This window comes from Crocodylus porosus, unplaced genomic scaffold (assembly GCF_001723895.1).
Source record: "Crocodylus porosus isolate Cpor-Errol unplaced genomic scaffold, CroPor_comp1, whole genome shotgun sequence".
NCBI classification, from domain to species: Eukaryota; Metazoa; Chordata; order Crocodylia; family Crocodylidae; genus Crocodylus; species Crocodylus porosus.
Genome location: NW_017728911.1, coordinates 18564888 through 18587417, shown reverse-complemented (window position 1 = coordinate 18587417; position 22530 = coordinate 18564888). Strand labels below are relative to the sequence as shown.

Here is a 22530-nt window from a genome sequence, read left to right as displayed (position 1 = left end):
TCATTACATAGATCAGCCATGTAGTCAGTATCTATTGGTCCGTATCTGTTTTACTTATCCTTTCATTTATAGCGTGCCTTTATAACATGTTAAAAGAAAAGAAGAAAGATAAGGCTTTAAGACATGCAGGGTCAAAATCACTAAGAAACTCTATGGCTGAAAATAAGCAGCTTGAATTATAAGTGAAGATGAGTTGGCAACCTCTGTGGTCAGTGGCTCACAGGTGTACTAGTAATATGAGAGATTATCAAATCAGTGGATAGCCACGTTCTGTACTACCGCAATTGCTGAAGTTTCTAAATGATCTTCAAGAACAATAGCCATTATATATTTAAATAAAAACCCACAACTATTTGGACATAAAGTAATGACTCCTGGATTACAATGATTAGAAGGAAAAGGATAATATATGTTCTTTCAGGTGAAGACCAATATAATCCCAGATATTCTTCCCATCACTTCCTTTTAGCCAGTTAACATAATCCCTGTCCATGCAAGGAAAAGCTAACTCTTGTACCAATACTCAGGAATGGGTAACGCCAACATGTGGGTCCCATAAAAGTTGAAAGGGTTCAATCAGTTTTTGGTTGTAGCCATGCTGGTCTAAGGACATAGGCAGGTGAAGTTCTTTGAGTAGATGTGATTTTTTTTTTATCACAGATAAAAGATAGATATGATTATTTATGATTAAAAGATAGATGGGATTGAGCCTGAAAGCTTGCTAAGAACTTTTTCCCCACTGCTCAGTTGGTCTAATAAAAGATATTACATCTACTCAAAGAACCTTGCCTGCCAAAGAGTTCAATGTCATTTTCATATCGATAGGTTCTTTGGTTTGAAGAGCTCTCTGCCACTAATGACCTCATAGGTGTATTGAATGGAAACAAAGCCCTGCAGTTCCTCAGATAGTATTTTCTCCAGGTAGAAAATAACTGAGCTATTCTGTTACAGTGCTGTTAGTCTTTGTCAGAGTCTGCAGATAGGTCAATTGTATAGCATGTGTAGTATTTATTAACAGAAAAGGCATTCATCTGACAGTCTTTACAAGCATTTTTTGGAATACTTCATAACATAATTCCTGATTCTCACTATTGAAGCATAGTAAAAATAACAACAAAAATGTATTTTTTTTTAAATTGAAATTCATTTGGATTGTCTACAGTAAGAAAATTTTATTAGTATAGTTATACCACTATAGTTAAACCTGCAAAACAATGTAAAGTAGATGGTGTGAAAGTCTAATTGTATTTTATATAAGTATAATTATATTGGGATAAAAGTGCTTAGGCTGTTTTCCTCATTGGCATTTTATACTGTATAAGTACAATTATATTAGCATAACTATTTCTTTATTAATACATTTACTGGCATTAGCTAAATTGGGTTTTAAAAAAAATCATCTCTCTGAATGACATAGCTGGTAAAACTTAACTGTAGGCCTGGCCTTCACTGACAGAAGCAGAGCCTGCTGATGTGAACGTGTTTTAAGATCTGGTCCTCTGGGTTCTAGCTCTTGTTGCGATGCTTGCTTGCTGTGACTTGTGGCAAGGTTACTTCTCTTTGCCTCAGCTTCCACAGCTGTGAATTTTGGATGACTATATCCTCTACCCATTACCGCTGTGTTGGAATGTGTAATTAATTTATACTTGTGAGGGACTCTGAATCTTGAATGAAAGGAAAGCATAATGTGATTATTATTCATGACTTTAGGCACTCACCTGGGATGCTAGCAGTGCACAGATTCATTACTTCAGGAGAGCAGGAGGGGCATTCTACTTTTCCCATAGACTCCTGGGGTGTGTGTGTGTGTGAGAAAACTCCTGCCCTGTGGGTGACTGGTGTCAAAGAGGGCATGGGCTCACACCAGGACTGCCTTAGCTCACCAGCGTCAGCCTGGTGATACCTTACAGTAACAAAGCAATAATATAGCGAAAGATCCAGGCTACCTGTTCATCGAGAAGTATAACGTGAGGGCCATCCATAGCCTTTGTTTATAGTCTCTGGGATGGGAGAAAAAATTATAGGACGTCATTCTGTACTTGCCTCCTCACCTTCATCTCCACAGAAGGCGCATGCAACAGATTCCCTTCCCCTGCCACTTCCCATCTCCTGACTTCCGAGTGCTTCTCTGCCACCTGGTGACTGGACCTAATATGAATAGAGTGATTTTTAAATAATCGTGGCAGTTCTCTGTGAAAAGGAAACACATCAGAGCTATAATGACCCAAAGAAGCTACTGTCATTCTGTGTGGGTAAATGCGGCCCCATGAAAGTCTGCAAGGTTTTCAATGATATATGGCCCCTGAAGTGATCTTAAATTAGCTCTATTTAGTGAATCTGTTTGTCTTTAATAGTACACCTTTTAAAGTTGCTTGGGTGTTTACTAATACCTGAATGGAAATAAATCACATTGAGCAAGATCTGTTTGCCATTACATTTAAATAAGTTTCTCAGGGGCCTTTGATACAAAGCATAAATTAGGTGTTTGATGGAAATTAGACGTATCATTGGCTCTCAAGGAACGTTTCCTTGACAAAAGAGTTAAGCCTAATTTTAAAATGTTCCACATTCCAGTGAAAAATTTATTATGCCCTGAAATGTCACAGCCTGAACAGTTAAACTAGCTATAGCAGCAAGTAGGAAGCAGGCAGCAAGCAGGAATTGGATGTAATACATTTGTTGTTGGCCTTAAGCCCTAAATTCCATCAGAAATATGTAACACGTGCATAAAGTTACTTAGGTTGCCAGAATGAAAAAAAGTCACGGGCAGAGTAAGTGCAGGAGTTACATAGTTCATATCCAGCTCTGCCAGTTCATGAAGTGGCAACTGATGTCTTCTGGAAAAGCTAATCGATGTTTCTAAGTTTAGAAACATGCTTCAGGATGCTTCCTGCCTCCAGGTATATCACCTGAAAATTAAACTACCTTTACATCAATGAAATTTTCATGATATTCAGAAAAGTGTCATTTCTTTGTCTCAAAATGCATGCATTCTCATTGAGATCCCTTTACCTTTCACACATGGCCCACTTTCATTCAGTTCTTTAAAACCTCACTTTAGCAGTAGGTATAGGAGAACACCAAATCAATAGATCTATTTTGACTCTCAGTAGTTGAAGACATGGCTCACATTCTGTGAAGTTGTCATTGTATGTGTGTGTGTGTGTGTGTGTGTGTGTGTGTGTGTGTGTGGAAAAACAAGGCTTCTTGGAGAAGAAAGATGTGTTGTGAAGACAGAACAGAAATACACTTGCATGAGGTTGTAATCTGTCTACACCTGGGAAAGGACTGAGTAAGGCATTGCTTCTACTTCAGGAATGGTGCCCGCCAGACTTCTACTAGCTAGACCTATGCACTATGCTCCATGCTTCTGTGACCTATGCTACTAACCTAATGTGCATCACTGACTGGAACGCAAGTATATTCTCTGCAAAGAATACTATAATAAAATTTAGGGTCAAGGAGCATGGGCAGTGCTTTTCTGCTTTTGAAGAAGGAAGAGAATACCTACACTCCTTTCCTCCCCTGTTTTCATTTACTATCATAGGATAAATTAGAACCCTTCATGTGTATTTTGTATGAATGAGCTTCCTCACCTATTTTTTGTGCCAAAGAATTTTTAGTTATTTTAGAAAGATTTAGAATGGTCTCAAATTGTTCATTTTAAATCTACTGCATTCTGAGGTTTGTAACACATCGTGCATTGATCATATTAGGAATATAGAAACTGGTATACCAGAAAGAATATTTGATTTGTTACTATTTCTTCCACTGGATTACTTCCATTATACCAATCTCATTTATTTTTCTGACAGGCAGTGGCTAATGCTGAATCTTTCACATAAAGCAAAAAAAAAAAAAAAAAAGATAAAAGGGAAAAATGAATACAAATAAGTTACCTAATTTTCTGTTACCACATGTACACTGAAGAAAATGTCTTCTAATCTAAGATAGTGATCAGCTTCCTTAAATTAGGTACCACGACAAACAAATTGCAATTTTTTCCCCTTAACTGGAAGTACTATTTGTATTCATATTGCTATCCTGGTTTGAGCTATTTGCTTTGCTCTTATTTGATAGCAGTGAGTCTGAGAGGTGAATAATACTGTATACAGAAAATTACTCATGCTGTCTGTTTTTTACATGTATTATGGGTTAAGTTTCTGTTTATTATAGAATATGTTAAGCTTCCATCTTATCTTCTCTTAATATTTTTCCTTTCTAGACCAAAAGACTATATAAGAGATGCAACATAGTTTTGTTGCATCTCTTATACTTGGGCTCAACACTTGTAAATCAAATTCTTAGGTCTCCTGCAATCTTCACATATATTTTTGAAAAAAAGAGACTTAAGACAATATTTTGGATGAAAAAGTCCCATCAGTTTTCATGATAATCTGATTTTTTACTTCTTAGTCTTTTTTCCATTCTTAATACAGGCAGTCTAAAATTTTGGGTACTGATGCTTAGGAGTGAGAGAACAGAGCAAAGTCAGGGAGGATACTTTCACAGAGCACAGGAGAGCCCTAGAAGGGTAGGCCAGACAGTACACCAAGTGCTAAATGTCTAATTCTCCACCCGTCATAATGTCTCTTTCAATCAGAGGAACAGTAAAACACTTCCTATAGCACATGGTTACAATATGTTACATAGATCTTGCCACACTCTGAAGGTTGGACCCAGTAGCATTTTTGTTTCCTACTGCTATTCTTGCCTGGGAAACATTTTGTTCTTAATTTTTTTCAGTTGCTGTAGCACATTACCTAGATGACTGAATGGTACTGTGCACGGTATTCAGTGTGAATAGAGACAGCACCAAAAATGGATATTTAATCTAATTTTCAAAGAATTTGATTCCAGTCTAGTGGATCTAATTCAGTCCTGGAGCAAGCATGCAGAGGCCACATTGAGATGAATGAGTTTTACCCACTAGCATTAAAGATATTTAGCCAAGTATATATTTTAACACTTATGCTAACAATCTAAGGAAAAACTACCCCCTTTAAAAACTCCAGCCTTGTAAGAATATAAGCTACAACTTGAAGCATCAGGTTTTATGTTGTTAAGTGTTGTTTCTATGCTTCTGTTACATTAAAAATTATTTTAAAATTCCTTATCAGACAGTAAGAGAGAGTTTACACTGGGGTTACACTGCTGTAACACCGTTCTTCTTCAAGGGGGTTGTATGAGAGAGAGAATTAGACCATAAAATTCAACAGAAATAGACACGACAAGATCAGACAACTACACAGTTTGGTAAGCAAAGTGAATTTAATTGCCTGGAGTGTTCATTGAGCCCCTTAAATTTTTTATGACACAGGCATGATTAGTTGCATAAAACAAAACTGACATAAAGTGAAATGAAAGCATTTCATATTTTTAATTACATTAAGGTCCTGATCTAGCTTCTAATGGAGCCTTTCCATTAGCTTCCTTGATTTCAATGAGTTTGATCAAGTATTTCAAAAGCCAAAATAGCACATCACTGAACATATACGTGATATAAGAGTAGACTATATGACATAACATGTCCTTTGAATAGCCTGCTATTTTTTAGGAATAGGAAAGACTTTCTTTTTAATTTGATCTGCTGCTGCTTATTGTTCTAAAGTGTGTATACTATATTTGTTTAGAACACTGGTCAGCAACCATTTTGACCCAGTTCAGGTGAGAGGTACATGTGCGGGAGCTTGCTAGACCCAGCCACTGGGGTGGCAGGAGTACAGTTCCTACTGTCACTGCTTCTTCCCACAGACGCCTGGGAAAGTGGTGGCCTCTTAAGTCCCCAGCCATCAAATGCCACTGAAACCCAACATTCACAAACTGGATCAAGTGGCTCTATGGGCCACATCTGGCCTGCAGGCTATAAGTTGTGACCCCTGTTCTAGACTGCTTAGTTTAATGCATCAGTGAATCAAACTAGCAGGGACCATGCTAAGTAAATACCAGAGGTAAATCAATTTAAAGTTTTCTACTAGTAATTCTTTAATATTATCACTGGCATTACTATTGACTATATTCAATTGTTTTTAAAAATGATGGTTTATCATATAGCAAAAGTGATGTAAATTATAGAAATGTTTATTATTGCCATGTAATGGATTAAATGGTGAACACCATTTTAAAAGCCATAATAACAAAATTCCCTCCTTTTTAGAGGCTGCATGGAGTCATGGGAAACAGAACAAGATTTTACAACATGCACAGTCCTCCTTCAGGATTTGCTTTCTAACAAACAAATGTGTGCTTTTTGCTGTCGGTTTAAACCAAAACATTTGTAGTTTTATATGCTAAGCACACTGTACCTTTCTACAGTCCCAGCAGCTAATGAAGTGCATTTACCAATGATTCTATTGGAAATACAAATAAATGTTCTTCTGGATCCAAATTTTGTTCTTTATGGGGGAAAAAGTAATATAAATTGCCCTCCATGGTTTCTGCCCTTTTAAAGAGCCTGATCTTGTCTTACATATATAAGATTTGCAAAGGAATGTTTACAAAGAAATTGGGAAATAGTACAAAAAAGAAAGAGAATTGTCAGAGCAAAAAAGAACAAGACTTAACCCAGACTGGACAAACAAAGAACCCCAAATTTTCAAATACCTTGAAAAGCACTGTTAAAAAGATTGCAAAGTGTCCATCTGCTCGTAACTTATCAACTGAAGAAGAAGAAAGTATTCGAGAATTTTCACTTTCTCCAACATTCAGTTACAGAGTTGCTATTGCCAATGGACTACAAAAGAATATTTTTGTAACAAACAATAACAATGAGGATATATTTCAAGACCTCTCTTCTAATGATAGTTCATATTCTGAGTCATTAAGTGAAGTAAAGGATTGTAACACAAAAAAAGAGTATTTATCACACACGATGCCTGTGAGACGCAACAGAAAGAGTTTGAGCAGCCTAGCACCATCAGATGGAAGTTCTGATGGAGAACGTACTTTACATACATTAAAACTAGGAGCTTTACGAAAACTAAGGAAATGGAAAAAAAGCCAAGAATGCGTGTCATCTGACTCAGAGTTGAGCACATGGAAAAAAACATGGGGCCTAAGGAGCAAATCTTTAGACAGAACTGGTCGTCACCAAAAATCAAATACACTAGAACCTGGCTTTAGTTCTACTGGTTGTATTAGTCAAACTCATGATGTTATGGAGATGATCTTTAAAGAGCTTCAGGGAATCAGTCAAATTGAAACAGAACTATCTGAATTAAGAGGGCATGTAAATGCTCTGAAACAATCAATTGATGAAATCTCTAGTAGTGTAGAGGTTGTGCAAAGTGAAATTGAACAATTGCGAACTGGCTTTGTACAATCCAGAAGGGAAACTAGAGATATCCATGACTACATTAAGCAAATAGGACATCCAGGAAACAAAGCAAGTCTTAGATTTTTAAATGTGCCTGAAGAAAGGTTTGAAAATATTGAAAATGTGGTGTACAAAATTTTAATAGAAAAAATGGGGTTCTCAGAGGCCCAGAACACTATTAAAATTGAATTTGCTCACAGGCTAGGCCAACAGAGAGACTGTCCAAATGCAAAGCCTAGACCCATACTTGTTTACTTTGAATCATCTCAACAGAGGGATTTAATTTTAAAAAAATCTTATAAACTTAAAGGAACTGGCATTGGGATTTCTACGGATATTCTTTCTCATGACATAAGAGAGAAAAAAGAAAGAGGAATACCTTCCTCTCAGACATATGAAAGTATGGATATAAAGCTCTTAGCCATGGAGCCAAGAATAAAAAAACATGATTGGGAATCACCTGACAGTGATAAAGAACTAGAATCTGATATAAATAAGAATAATTATGCAAAAATATCAAAATCAGCATTCCAAATAAAAGCAAGCACTTCAAAGGGGATTGTGGAGTCCCCAAATACCAGACTCTGTAACAGAACTGCTGATGGCAGCACCTTTTCAAATAAAGCAGATTATGGTGAAGAGTCACCAGAATTTGACAACTTAGAAAAGCAATCCAAACACTACTATTCAGATATGACACCTCTATGGCATTCACAGAATGACTTTGCAACACCAAAACTTAGCCGTTCTGAGTCAGATTTTTCAAAATTATGTCAGTCTTACTCGGAGGATTTTTCAGAGAATCAGTATTTCACTAGAACTAATGGTAGTTCACTGTTATCTTCCTCAGATCGAGAGCTTTGGCAGAGACGGCAAGATGATTCAGCCAATTGGTATGGTAGCTCACAGGATCAGACTTTTAACCAAGATATGCAGAATTATGCAGAACAAAATGAAGTTGAAAACACTGAAACAGTTGACAGTGGTGTAAGCAATGGAATAATGTGTGTATCTGGTGACAGGAGCCATTATAGTGATTCTCAGCTCTCCTTGCATGATGATCTGTCACCATGGAAAGATTGGAATCAGTTGGAACAAGGCACAGATTTGGGCCTAGACTCATCCACACAAGAAGTTTTTGTTTATGACTTGAGCAGCCCTTCGGACCAACAGATAGATTTTGAAAAGCGTCAAAGTTCTGACCTCCAGTACGATACTGAAAGTTATGATTTTACCCTTGATGGTAATTCACCATCATGTCCTGGCCTTGAGAGTGAATCGCAAAGTCAGTGGATTAGCCAATATGATGATTATCAGGAAACAAATTCTAACTCCATTTATCAAAATCAAAACCGATTGCCCATGATGTATCGAAGTCAAAGTGAACTACCAAGTGATGACTCAGAGGAAGCACCCCCTAAATCATGGCATAGCCGACTGAGCATAGATCTCTCTGACAAAACTTTCAGCTTTCCCAAATTTGGATCTACTCTCCAACGCGCTAAATCAGCCTTAGAAGTGGTCTGGAATAAAAGCACACAAAGTTTAAGTGGGTATGAGGATAGTGGATCATCATTTATGGGAAGATTTAGAACTTTGTCCCAGTCTACTGCTAATGAATCAAGCACAACACTTGATTCTGATGTTTACACTGAGCCTTATTATTACAAAGCAGAGGATGAGGAATATTTTGTTGAACCAGGTGATGAGAATGAAACGGATTACGTAGAAGTAATGGAACAAGTCCTTGCTAAGCTAGAAAATAGAACTAATATTAATGAAACAAATGAACAGGTCCAGGAATATAAACTTGAACAGTCTTCCTATGAAGCTCCTTATGCAACACTACAAGAAGATGAATATGATAGCCAGTATGACAATCTGGCTAGTAAAGATGTAGTGGAGTTTGATTATATGCCTTCTGAAATGGAAGTAAGGGAAGATGAAAATCAAAATGTCCCAGAGACACCTCGTGAAATTCCAAAGACAAAAAGAATACGCCCATCATTTAAAGAAGCTGCTTTGAAAGCATACAAGAAACAAATGAGCGAATTGGAAGAGAAGATCCTTGCTGGAGGTACTAATATTTAAAAACTGTCTTGTAAACAAAATGTGTTGTCATTATCATTAAAGTTGGCCGTTGTTCCTTACATATAGGGTTCAATCCTGTGTCAATTGAATTGAATGACAGAACTACCATTGACTTCAGTATGGACTTTACTAGATTCTATTTAATAAAAATGCCTGTTTTCAAAATTAAGGTGCAATTTTTGGCTTTGCTGAAGTCAATAGGAGTTTTTCATTAACTTCAGTGAGGCTAGAACTTCATCCTGAGACTGTATTCTGGAAGATTCAGTTGCATACTGAATGCAGTTAGCTTTTTGTTAGCTTTAATACACTAAATAGGTTCTAAGGACAACGGAATTTGTGTATTAAATGACTAGTTAATGAAAAAACAATTTTAACAGGATTTATACTTAAGATTTGTAGATAGAAAATACTCAAGATTTATACATAGGAATTTTTTTTTATTTAGTAAGTTTTCATATAACTTTTATATTAGTCATTATATTTATTACTTAAAGTAAACTAATATGGCAAAGTGTTCCTAATGAATTTTCATATAAGTGATAGGTTTTATGCTCAAGGATCTAATATGTAACAGAGAAGCCTATGCAGCTGTGATTAAACTATTACCCATTGGTTTAAATTCTGCCCTTAATTACACCTGAGCAAGCCCACTGAAGTCAATCCTAACATGAGAAATAAAAGGAATAGTTGTATGTGATAGCTTCTGGACAACAGGAAATCAAGAGCTTAAATCTTGCAGAAGTTAATGGAGTTTAGTCCATTCTTTTTTATTTTTTGTATGAATAGCATCATAATCAAATATTAATTAAATATGTAGATGAGTATAATACTTGTAGCAATCCACAGAAGACAGACTTTTAAAATATTTTAAATGTTAAAAAAAGTTTGTGCTATTAATTGTGACTGCAGATGATAATTGTCACCTTAACTGAATCTTTGTTTATATTTTTATAGCTGCCATACAAAATTATAACCTGATACTTTCAGCTGTAAGATGAAAAATTATGCCTTCCACCAAAGGAATTTGTTTTTTATGGTAATCAGTCCTTCAGAATTTGTGAATGCTATAAAAAAAAAAATTTGTACTTGAGGAAATTGCAAGTATGTGGCATATCTAAATTAGTACCATTCCAACAGTGTTTCATATCAGGTTTAAATAATATCTATTTTGCAAACATGCTTCTTCACTAGTACGCTAGAAACCAGACACTATTTACTGAAAATGGGTCAGCAATTTGACCTACAAGAGATCTAAAATTATAAGTCCATAAAATTACTTGCCAAAAGATTATGCCAAAAGGTTAAAAGAGTAAATAGTCATGGTGCTTATGCAATATTGTGTATTAGGAACAGTTAGAGGTTAGAAAAGTAATGAATTGTTAAGCAAGCCAAAAGTGGTGAATGTTAATATATTAAAACACTGTTAAAGAGTACTTCCAGTAGAGGCAGCCTATGTTTTTGTATATGTTAGTTAGACATTATGCATCTTGTGCAATCAGCTTTCTAAAATGCAGATATGCTTTTACCTTGGTCCAAGAAGTGAAAATATTTCTATTACAGCCTGTCAAACAAATTAACTTTACTGAAGTTTTAATTTTATATATTTTGTTGTAAATTCTTGGACTATTTCTGCTGGCACATTAGAAAAAGTCTCGTTGCTTGAATAAGTAACCAAGGTGTGAGGCTGGTACACTGCATTCTGTCCCTCCTTCTCTACCCACTTTACTGGAGTACTGTAGGGCACAGAGCACTTTTTGGACAGTTGTACATCAGGCCAGGGGCTGTCTCTAAAATCTGATGCATCCAAAAAGAAATCTCCAAGAGTAGAGTGCATGGTACCCAGGTAGTTTACAGGACCTGTTCCACTTTTCTAGTCTTCTGCCAGCTTTGAGCAGCAGGTAGGGAAGTGGTGGGGGTGAGGCTATCACCAGTGGGGAACCTGCACCCAGGGGGTGGTAGCAGCACAAAACTCAGCTGGGCAGCATGTGGATATGAGGGAGAGTGGGGGCGTCTGGGGACCCTCTGCCCACACTCCACCCTTGGCACACAGACCCAGCAGATGATGGCATTGGCAGCAGCAGAAGGCAGGGGCACTAAGGGTGCTTGTGCCCAGCACAGGCACCCAGTGGGGTGTGGCACCAGCCAGTGCTGCACATCATGCCAAGGGGCGCAGCCTTTGCCAGGCCACCTCTATTGCCAGCACTCCCTGGGCACACATGCAGGTCTTGCTCTCACACAGCACTGGAGGGAAGTCCCAGGCACTGGAGACAGCTGCTTTTGATGCTGGGACTATGCAGAACAGGGGGGAAGCCCTAGGTACCTTCCGTTGGGGGCAGGGAAGGCAGCTGGCTCAAGTGCCTGGGGCTTCCTTCCCATGCCCCATGAGTGTGGGAAGCAGTGGTGATACATGCCTGGTGAGTGGCCTACTGCTAAAAAAAAAAATTTGTACTTGAGGAAATTGCAAGTATGTGGCATATCTAAATTAGTACCATTCCAACAGTGTTTCATATCAGGTTTAAATAATATCTATTTTTATTATTAGAATAAAATAATAAAATGTGTGAGGGTGCCCCCCACCCTCCCTCACACTCCACACCATGTACCCACAACTCCCAACATATACATGACACCCGAACATATCCTATGCCCCCCCACACGATCACAAACCCCCATACACCCACACCATATACACACACCCACACAACCACACCCCACCATATGCACACATACCAACAAACCTACCACACCCCACCACACACACATACCCACACCCACACACACACACACACACACACACACACCCCTCCATATACACACCCTACAATATAGACTAAGAATTTATTTTCAGTTATTAGGCAATTACCTCTATATATACTACACATGCACAAATCATGACAAAAATATTTTTTGTAATAGAATTAAAATATGTTATAGTAGGTGTTCAACTTTTAGTGTATGATTTGGGGTTTTTTTTCTGTTTTTCTAAGATGGCAACCGCCCCTCCAAAAAAAAAAGGATTTCCAGGGGGCAGTGGGAGGGACTTCTAGTGGCAAAGGTCATGGGTTAGGGATGAGACTTCCAATCCCAAAATGGTGACCAAGGAGCAGAGCAACTGTCGAGGGGTAGGGCTACCCATGTGGCCCTCAACAGCTCATCAAAATTTGTTAAGCAGCCCTCCCCCTGAAATAATTGCCCACTCCTGGATTACACCCTCAGCCTATCCGTAACCATTTAAGCACAGAATGACCCTTCTGGACTTTGGGTCTGTGTCACAAAGGTTGTGACTTCACTGTTTTACCTGTAATTCAGTAAGGCTTTTAGGTTTATTACATTTTGTGCTTTCTGCACTTGCTATGGGGAGAGGTACCCTGCACTTGGGATTCATAATTATGCAGTGGTGGTTAATAACTTTTTTGGCATTATTCTTTCCTGTCCTTTACTATGCCTGGCTCTAGTTTATAAATAAAACGTAACTGCTGGTTGTGTTTAATTTCTACTGGTCCATAACTCTTAAGCTAAGTACAGACAGTCAAAAAGCCCAAGGATGAATCAATTCAATCTTTGCAGGTTAGTTTAAGATGTACAGATTGAATTGATAAGCAAGTAAACAGACATTATTTTTTTATTCAAGAAATGCAGCCACATGCCTGCAGTGGCCCAGACCAGAAGCTGGGGAGGGTGAGAGAAGAGGGGGTGGTGCTAGAGCAGACATCTCTCCTTGGCGGAGCAGACAGCTGGGGTGAAACCTAGCCTGCTCACCCTGCAAGGGCAGGGAGTTGCAGGGAGGTAGAAAGCATCTTGGGATGCTGGGAGGGACTGTGGGTTGAATTGAATTTGGAGGGGATCTGGGACAGAATTCAATAAAGTGATTTAACCTAAATCAGTTAAATCTGATACTATATCCATCCAGGTTTATCTTAAACTGGATTTGGCCAGTAAAGTAGTCTATGTCCACTGAACTTTTGTTGTATTACAGATTTGAACTGGTTTCCAATCACTTATACCAGTTTATCTGTAACTTCGGTCCCTAGCTTTAAAGCCACGTAAAGCATGTTGTTTTAGGTACTTGCAAAATATCCTATAAAATTGTAGAAGGCCCTGGCTTAAAAATCACAATATACATATAAAACTTTTTGGAATTTTTATTTGAAAATGCATTTTAAGATTCCTTTTGCTTTTTTTTCTTTCTGCTGAGTGAAATGCTGTGTGTTCCAGCCAGATCTTTCTTGTATTATCTTTCAGTGAGTAAGAAGGTCATGACACTGTTGAGGTACTATTCCTGGATAAGGAAAAGGCACTTTTATAATGCTTTGTACTTAATCGCTGAAGAAAAGATTTTTTAAAAACATTTTTTATCAGAGAAAAAAATATTAAACCTCCATTTGTTTAAATTATGCAGCAATTTTGAAGAATTTAAAAGAAGTGTAAAAAATCAGGTTGGCATTCACAGATTAATTTGTGAAAGAACTTTATAGCAGTTTCCCAGCCTGCCAGTTTTCAAACTTCCTTGCTTTTCTGTAAACTGACTTGTGCTTAGTCAAAGAGCATTTAAATTCAATGATCTATTCAAGCAATATCATTTGAGAGAGAACTATTTTAGCAATACCTATCCATATTTGTTAAAAACGAAACAAAAAGAGGTAACCAATTTAGGTGCATTTTTGTGAGTACTGATTATTTTTCCATGTAACTATGATTCATAGTCAACTTGTGACTTCCTGTTTATGGGTAAAAGAATGCTGGTACCAGATCAAGCTTTTTGATGTAATCCTTACTATGTGATCAATTCATAAAGCGTGGTGTTTAAAGGTTCCATAATCTCCTTTTAACTTGAGTAGAGATTGATGGACACCACAATGGTCAACCAGAGATAATACTATATGATATGCAAATCTTGTTACTACAAATTGGGACCACAAAAAGGCTTAGCTGTATAGCTAATTTAGATATATTCTTTTAATCCCTTAACTCCTCAGTTAATTGTCATCAGAAACTTATGAGTACAAATAAAGTATCTATCCTACTGGATAGTCCCATTCTCTCTTTCTAGTGGGAGAGATGAGACTACAGACGATGACTGCTGTATTATTGATTTTAACAAGTTGCTGAGGCCATGCGGGAGTGAAAGTAGTAGGATGTATGTATGAGAGGAGAAGCAAATAGCACACAGGTAAGCTTGACACAAAAAGTGTTATAAGGACAGCGAGAAGTTCTGTGCTGTGTGTTATGCTCTGTAAAATCATCAAAACACTTAGATGATTCTATTGCAGAGCTACAGATGTGTTTCAAAAACAGGATCAGGAAAATACTGCATAATGGTTTATCTCTTGGTATAATTTAGATTTTTATTTAATGCAGTTTTCCTACTCATAGTTCCCAATCTGTTAAACTTCTCTGCAGGCTCCCCTTTCTCTGGTAGGACACAGTGTTCCTCTTGCTGCTTCTGGGTAATATCCTACATTTCCCAGCCTGTGAGAACAATTTATCATCTTGTTGTTAGTTTCCAGACAATAATTTGTATTGTTGTTTTGATTATGTGGCAACTAGTAACTGATTGGATTACTGAAATAGTCAAATATTTTTTGCAGATATTTTGAAGCATTTTTCTGGCTTTTTCTCCTTTTATGCCATACTTTGTCAATAAGTATTTTTGGTTTGTTTTTTGTTTTAAAGAGCACATGGTTAACTATTATCCCAATAACCTTACATGCATACATATTCCAGATTCACACCCAGTGAATCCAAGGTGATTTCACTTGATTAGAGTTTATTAGGTTTTATTAAATATTCATTCTTATTTGCCCAAAAGGACAAGAGCTAAAGAAGGCTTCACTATTAAGGCAGAAATGCTAAACAGGGGGGTAGCATTACAATCTTTTTTAATGCCTAATTTTTGCCATCTTTTTAGTGCCTATTATCTACAATAATCTATTTTTGCATAAACAATTGCCCATCAGCTCCAACAAGAATTTTTCCTGCAGGTTTGGACCCCAAATCCATGGCCATTCTTAGTTTTCTGCATAAATCAAAGCAACTACATTTTTTTTATGCCTATAAATCTTAATTCGGGAAACAAATAATTTTGTTGATGGGTAAAACTAGTCTTTACCTATACATTCCTCTATTTCCAACTATATTAATTGTGTTAGTAAATTTATCTCTGAAAGAGAGGAAGTCTTGATTAAAAAAAAAAGTTATAGCTAGCCAAATTAGTTTGAAGTCAGGCAGAAGGCAGGACAGGGTACAAACTTGGACTAAGCACAGACAGTCAAAAAGCCCAAGGGGGAAATCCATCGAATCTTCACAGGTTTCTCTAAGCTGCATAGATTGGATCATTAATTAATGGAACTCACATTCATTCTTCAGTTGGGAAAGAAAGACAGATGCCTGCACTGGCTGAGGCCAGAAGGCAGGGAGATTCTCACATGCCTCCCAGTGTGCTGGACATTACCATGGGCACCCAAGCACAGCTGAGCTGGGGCCATCCCTCATTGGCTGCCTGGCATACATCCCTAATGCCCTGCTGTCCCTCCTCACTGTGGGAGTTGGGGGGAACCCTCCACACCCTGGTCCTAGACCCCCTGAGCTAGGGTCTATCCAGCTAGGGGGAGCCCCACACCATGGGCGGGGGGCAGGGTTTCCCTGTCCCTGCCTGGCCAGGCCAGCGCCATAGCCCTGTCCTCTGTGAGTCTCTGCCTCTGACCCACAGTGTGGGGAAATCAAGTCCCCTGCCCCAAATTCAGACCCCTCTCAAAAGCACTCCATAAAGCAAAGAATCAGGCCCCACTACCTGATGCATCTCATTGGAGCCCAGCACCAATGACAGCTGATGGGATGCACCAGATAGTCTAGGTGCTTTGCACTGGGTGGCAGGGCCTGATCCTTTCTTCTATGGAGTGCACTTGTCCTCACTGCCTGGCACAAGCCTCCCAGGCCATCTGGTGCATCTTGCCAGCTGCTGCTGGTGCTGGGTAGCCTGGAAGGCCTGCACCAGGCAGCAGGGTTCAGTCCTTTCCTCTATGGAGTGCTCCCATCCCTGCTGCCTGGTGCTAGCCCCCCAGGCTGCCCAGTGCACCCTGTTGGCTGCTGCTGGCATTGGCAAAATTCTTCCATTTTGCACATCTTGTATCAATTTGACCTGTGGAGGCTGTTATTTTTTTTAGGCAACCAGAGGCAGCAACTCTTCTCAGACCAGTAGAGGTTAAATCCTATTCATATGATACTGTAGTACAATCTGGTGATACATTTTTTTTTCTTTTGTCTTTTTGAGTTTGCCATCGCTTCAAAATATAATGTTTAAATGGCAATCACTTGGGAATTCCATGCTTGGAAATGTAAGATTTAGGGCTGCTTCTGTCATTTTTACCTTCCACAACTGTGCTACTTCAAAAAAAATAAAGTGCCAGCTTTTGTTCGCTTTCATTCTTTTCGGCCCTTGGCCAATGTCATAATATTATCACATATCTTGGCTTCAGCATAACTTGCCTGACGGACAGTTCTGCAGTTCAGAAAATATATGGTTTTTGACCTGGCTTTGGGATGGAATTCATTCCTGAGCAGAGGGTCAGCAGGAGTGCTATACGCCACTTAAGGTCTGTTCTGAGGGCTTGACGAAATGAAAGCTGTGGCTAGACTTTGAGCTTTGCTCTCTGCACTGGAGTTGGTGTCACATAAAATAAAATTTGTTTTTAGAAAAAATCTCTTTAAGATCTTTTTTTTTTTCTTCACTAAGCCTACTAGCAATTTTCATTTTTCATATCTCTGGCAGAGTCCAAGTGGAAAAAAACCACACTTAATCACTGAGTAGGTTGCAAGTGGTCTCTCTGTTACTGTGAAAGAATAGTCTGGACAGAGGAGAGAAAATAGCAGTTTAACAGCAATGCTGGACCAAAATATTTTCTCTGTCTGTCTTGAAATGTCATCTGAAACAGTGTTGACTGAAACAAGGTATTGCTTGAACTATCATACACCTAATGAATTTGGGTCTGAAGATTTTATTAATAAAAAAGAATTCTTTACTTTGCATTGTCATTTGGTACCACTATCTATCTGGATTTGAGAGTACAATGATTACAACAGCAGGTGATTCATCTATGGTTATTCTCTTCCATAATTTAGGGTGCTAAGAATGTTACAGGGAATTTGCATCCTCATATATCCCTTCCTTCTTTGCATGAGCAAAAAACAAAGACAGTAGAATAGACTGCAAACAGATTGGGTCAGAAATTAATATTCTAGTTATAGTATAGAATAAATGAGACTTAAATTTCATACCTCAGGAAATGAACTCCCTTGAAAGGTGGGGAATCCATTTTTTGTGTACTTTGTATGGTGTTTTTTTTCTTTCTCTTGCTAGGAATGACTTCAATTTCAATTTTTTACAATAAACTATGATGAATACTGTACCAACTCTTTACAAGTTGAGTAGGTATTTTTCTTCTGCCTCCATCATCAGACTGCATTTCAGGACAAATAGAGAGCAAGTTAGGTGTGTTTACCTCTGTTTTCATAAATGCCAGGATTATTCAAAGAACTGATAAACAGCTTCTTCACCTGGCATGCTCCTGTTCACAACTAGAATAGCTTAATTCTAGAGAAGCTGTGAGCTTTAATGCTTCTGATTGACTTCATTGAAATAAGAATAACCCAACAAGCGAGACAGTATCTGAGGACAGCACGAGTAAAATGATATGTTCCTGGAGCGCAGGGGTTGTTGGTTTACTAAAACAGTCAGATATGGCAGATGGCTGAAAGACCCAGTAATTGCATCTTTTCTTTCTTGAATATCCCCAGACATTGCACACTTCAGAGGTTGTCACCTTCTCCTTTTACGTTGAATCTGTTTCAACACTAGTCAGGTCTAGAGTGAATCTTGTCTTCCCAGAGGTTGCCTTCCATACATCTGGGGTTTAATGTGATGCAGTTAACTCCAAAACAGTTTGAGCTGGAGTAAACTGCTCCTGGGTGCAGGGTCGACATGTGTGCCCTGGGACAACAGCAGTTTGAGCTGGGTCAGAGCAGGCCCCTGGCTGGCTGGGCTGACTGGGTGCAAATTTATGCCCCCAGTCAGTGTCTATACATCTATTTCAGCAAAGTACTGCATTGTAAGATAGTACTGACTCCAACAGTATGAGCCTATGGTGGAATTAATTAGCTTACCACACTAATACTGGCACACATGGAGACTATGACACTTTACTGAGGAGCTAAAATGATAATGTGGTTGGGGTTTTTTTATGTGTAAGGAACTCATAAAGAAGGTTTTTCCATGTGCTTTGCAGCTGGTACCTGGTGAGGACACACAAGAACAACAAATTTGGTAGACAGGTAAATGATGGAGGATGGGTTGAGTAGCTATCATCAGTTCATTCTGTTCAAATAAAGCTAAGCCTGTGTTAACATGATTAAGATAAAAAAAAACACAAAACACTGCAAAACAGGGGAGAACTTATTTGAATGTACTTTATATAACTTTAAAAATAGCTTTGTATTTTAGAAGTAAAAAATAAGCAACATTTTTTATCTACATTGCACCTATTTGAATCTTTGCTTTTCAGTGTGGGTTTTCTGATGATAAATGCCGTAAGAGAATATAGAGGAGCAATACGACTAGGGTACTAGTCTAGAACTTTGGCAGACTTGGGCGAAATTTCTTGCTTAGTCCTAAGTTTTCTGTCACTTGCTTGCCATGCCTCATCTGTCAATGAGGAGAGTAGCACCTGCCTACCTCCAGAGAGGTGGCATTGAGATAAATTCACAAAAGATCCAGGGACTCTATAACAGTTAGGAACATATAGGCAGGCAATCTACTGCACATGCTGAAAGGCAATCAGTTTTTGGAAGTTTTGGTTTCACCTTTTTACATAAAAGCAGGTTTTCCAAGTAATACCAGAGCGATGACTTGTACAGTATCCCTGGTGGCATGCAGAGCTGCTGCTGCTTCTTTTAGTTTTTTTTAATAATATTAGAATTTTTAAATGTCAGCCCTCCTGGAGTAATTGAGGCACAGAGAGAGAGAGAGAGCATGAGAGAGAACCTAGCACAGAAACTAATGGATCTCTGAGAGTCAGTTCCCAGAGGCCTCTGTAAAAAGTTACCCTAGTGCTTGTCATTTTTGTGTGGGTGTAGGGAGAAAGATAACTTCACTCAAATTAGCTTTACATGGGATGAGTGAGAGTGTGAGGAAACGCATTTTGCCAAAGCTCCAGTAAGACAACAGAACTTGATTCTGACAAGGATGACAAATGTAAAACTTTTACATGCTGTCTGAGGCTTAGGGCAGGATCCAGAAATGGGAAAGGGACAAAAGTAGTTTTCTGCCACCTTGACATTCCTCTGTTTCTTTGATCCTGGGGAAGCCAGTCACTAATTTTATCTCCCCCAACCCCCTGCTGCATGTCAATGCCACATCAGCACTATTCTAACTTGTCTTCCTGCAATCATTGCTCCAGCACTAGAGATCACCAGGATGAAACACTTTATGACCCAGACACCTCTTCCAGCTACTCATTGGCACATCCAATCTATTGGAGGTTGAGGAAGCTAGTAGAATGGCGTGGAACGGGGAATCCCTAATTATCAGGTTACACATGATATATATAAAACAAAAGGGAAGATTTTACTTTTCCATTAAGATGTAAGATTAGGTTTCCTTTCTATTTAGAAAAAAATGTAGGCATCACAATAATTCTAAGTCTGAGTCTATTTATATCATAAGCATAATTTAAACAAACTCTGCCTGACCATTTATATTAAAAACGGTAATGCTTATTTAATTATTGAAATTAAGAGTAAACAGTTTGGAAACTGAATAATTCTGCAAAATGCTGTGGCCTTTTGGTAGAAAATTTTCAAAATAAATTTACCAGAGCTGAAAGTACATCTGACTATGAAAGTCAGTTTCAAGGGCATATTTATAAATTGCATGGTCTCTGCTATGGAAATGAGCACAAATTAATATTTTATTGCTCGGATAATAACAGGCAGTTTCTATATTTAGTTCCAAAATATTTAAGCATTTTCCTTAGATCACTACATTATAGAAGTGAAAACTACTGCATAATTTTAGAGTGATGAGTTCAGGATGAAAGAGATCCATACAAACACTCCTGGGCTTGGAAATGAAATTTTCGGAGTCAGCCAAAGGGTACAGAGTCATACCAGGTGAACACAAGACCCTAACACACATATTACAATATTTAGTGCTCTGGAAAACACAAATTGTTAGATAATTTATAGTATAATTTCTCTTTCTTTATATGGTCTACTGAGAGAAGATTAACATTACCAATGGAGCAAAGCACAGTAGATTCTATGCGAGGCTTCTCTTTAACTCTCTCCACCTTTGGATGTGGCATGTCTTCTCTGCACCCGATTCCATAGATGGTAGGGCTCTGTAAAGCTTCAGTAGCTAATTTGATTCGGAGAAGATTTGGCCCAATTCAAGTGGCTGAATCTCCAAATCTGCATTGAATTGGGAGACCCATTAACAGGTCCAAATCGAATTGGAAGGCTCAAAATTGATTTGGAAAAGATTCAGCACCACAGAAGAAATTCAGCCATAATCTAAACAGGCAGCAGTCCTTGACACTGGATACAGCTGCCTCCAGCTGTTATATCTGTTGTGGTGGGCAGGGGGGGAGGGAAGATCAATGCCCCCACAGTGAGGGAGGGATTGGGGCTGGGGCTGGGACCCAGGCTGGGGCAAACACTGCCCAGGGAGGGGGTGGGGTGGTTTACACTGCTGCATGCCACCAGTCTTGGAGCTGCTCATGTGGCTGCTTGTACAACGGCTCTTACTGCTGCTTCTGCTGCTGCTCTGGGAGGGCATGAGGTGGGGGCATATGTCCCAGGATCTGTGCGGCAGGCTATGCTGGGCAGGGGGGAGGTGTGTGACTCTGGATCAGGGCAGGGTAGGCGGTGGAGTGGGGCTATGTGGGGCTGCAGTGAGTTTTCAGGTGGCACATGCCTCCTCCCATGCCCTGCTGCCTCTTGCTCAGCTGGTGCAGGACTGGCATGAGACTGAGCCCCTGTGCTGCTTACGGACAAGCAGCAGCAAGGCATGTGGGGAGGGGGTGTGTACCTCCAGATTGGGGTGGGGCAGGTTGTGGAGCGGGGGTTATGGGGGGGCTGCAGCGAGTTTTTGGGTGGCACATGTCCCCACATGCCCTGCTGTCACTTGCCCAGCCAGGGTGAAGCTGCTGCTAGTCTGTGAGACATGAGAGGCTCTAACCACTGTGCACCATTTATCTGGAGGCAGCACAGGCTCAGTCTTATGCCAGCCCCACACTGGCTGGGTGAGCAGTGGCGGGGCATAGCCCCCACTCCCAGCACTTTCTACCTTTTGCCTGGTGCAGCTCCAGCCCTGCCTGCCCCACAGATCCTGGAGCACATGCTCCTGGCCCATGCCCTCCCAGACCGATGGCAGGAGCAGCGGCAAGAGCCGCTGGACAGGCTGCCACAAGAACAGCTTCCAGACCGGCAGTGCAGAGTGGCGTGAACCACCCCAACCCCTCCCTGGGCAGTGTTTGCCACAGCCCAGGTCCCAGCCTCAATCCCTCCCCCGCTGTGGGGGTGTTGATCTGCCCCCCCACCCCTTCCCTCTGCCCACCACAACAGACTTACCAGCTGGAGGCAGCTGTGTCCAGCATCAAGGACTGCTGCCTGTTTAGTCTATGACTGAAGCTCTGAAGCAGCACTCAATCTTTGGATTCGATTCGGCCGAATCAAATTGAGACAGTGATTCGAATCACCGAATCGAATCATTGTCCCTCCGAGTCAGCTGAATCCGAATCTGAAGCAAATAGTAGCTGCTTTGCACATGCCTAATACATGTTCCATGAACAGCACTTTCATTGATTTCAGTGGTGTTGCCATGAGGGGTCAGGCCCATGCACAGGATCTCAATATTGCGCTGTTAGACAGGAGGGTGTGGTGTACAATTGCACATATACAAACACAGTAATCAGTTAGGTGCATACACATACATACTACCAGCTCAGGCACATACACATTCAAGCCAGCCTAGGTACATGCATACCTATTACCAATTCAAGCACATACGCTATACATACCAGGAATTAGACACAGGTCACTAATTTGTATATCTTGCACACAATGCCATA

At 39.5% G+C, this 22530-nt stretch overlaps 1 protein-coding gene across 1 annotated transcript in view; it reads left to right on the top strand.

Moving 5' to 3' along the window:
* The first annotated feature begins 6161 nt into the window (after positions 1 to 6161).
* Positions 6162 to 22530, top strand: part of UNC13C (unc-13 homolog C) — a 517638-nt gene continuing 501269 nt past the window's right edge. The window contains exon 1 of the mRNA XM_019533546.1: positions 6162 to 9392. Within this exon, the coding sequence (XP_019389091.1) occupies positions 6431 to 9392 (2962 nt within the window). The 5' untranslated portion in view covers positions 6162 to 6430. The remainder of the gene's footprint in view (positions 9393 to 22530) is intronic.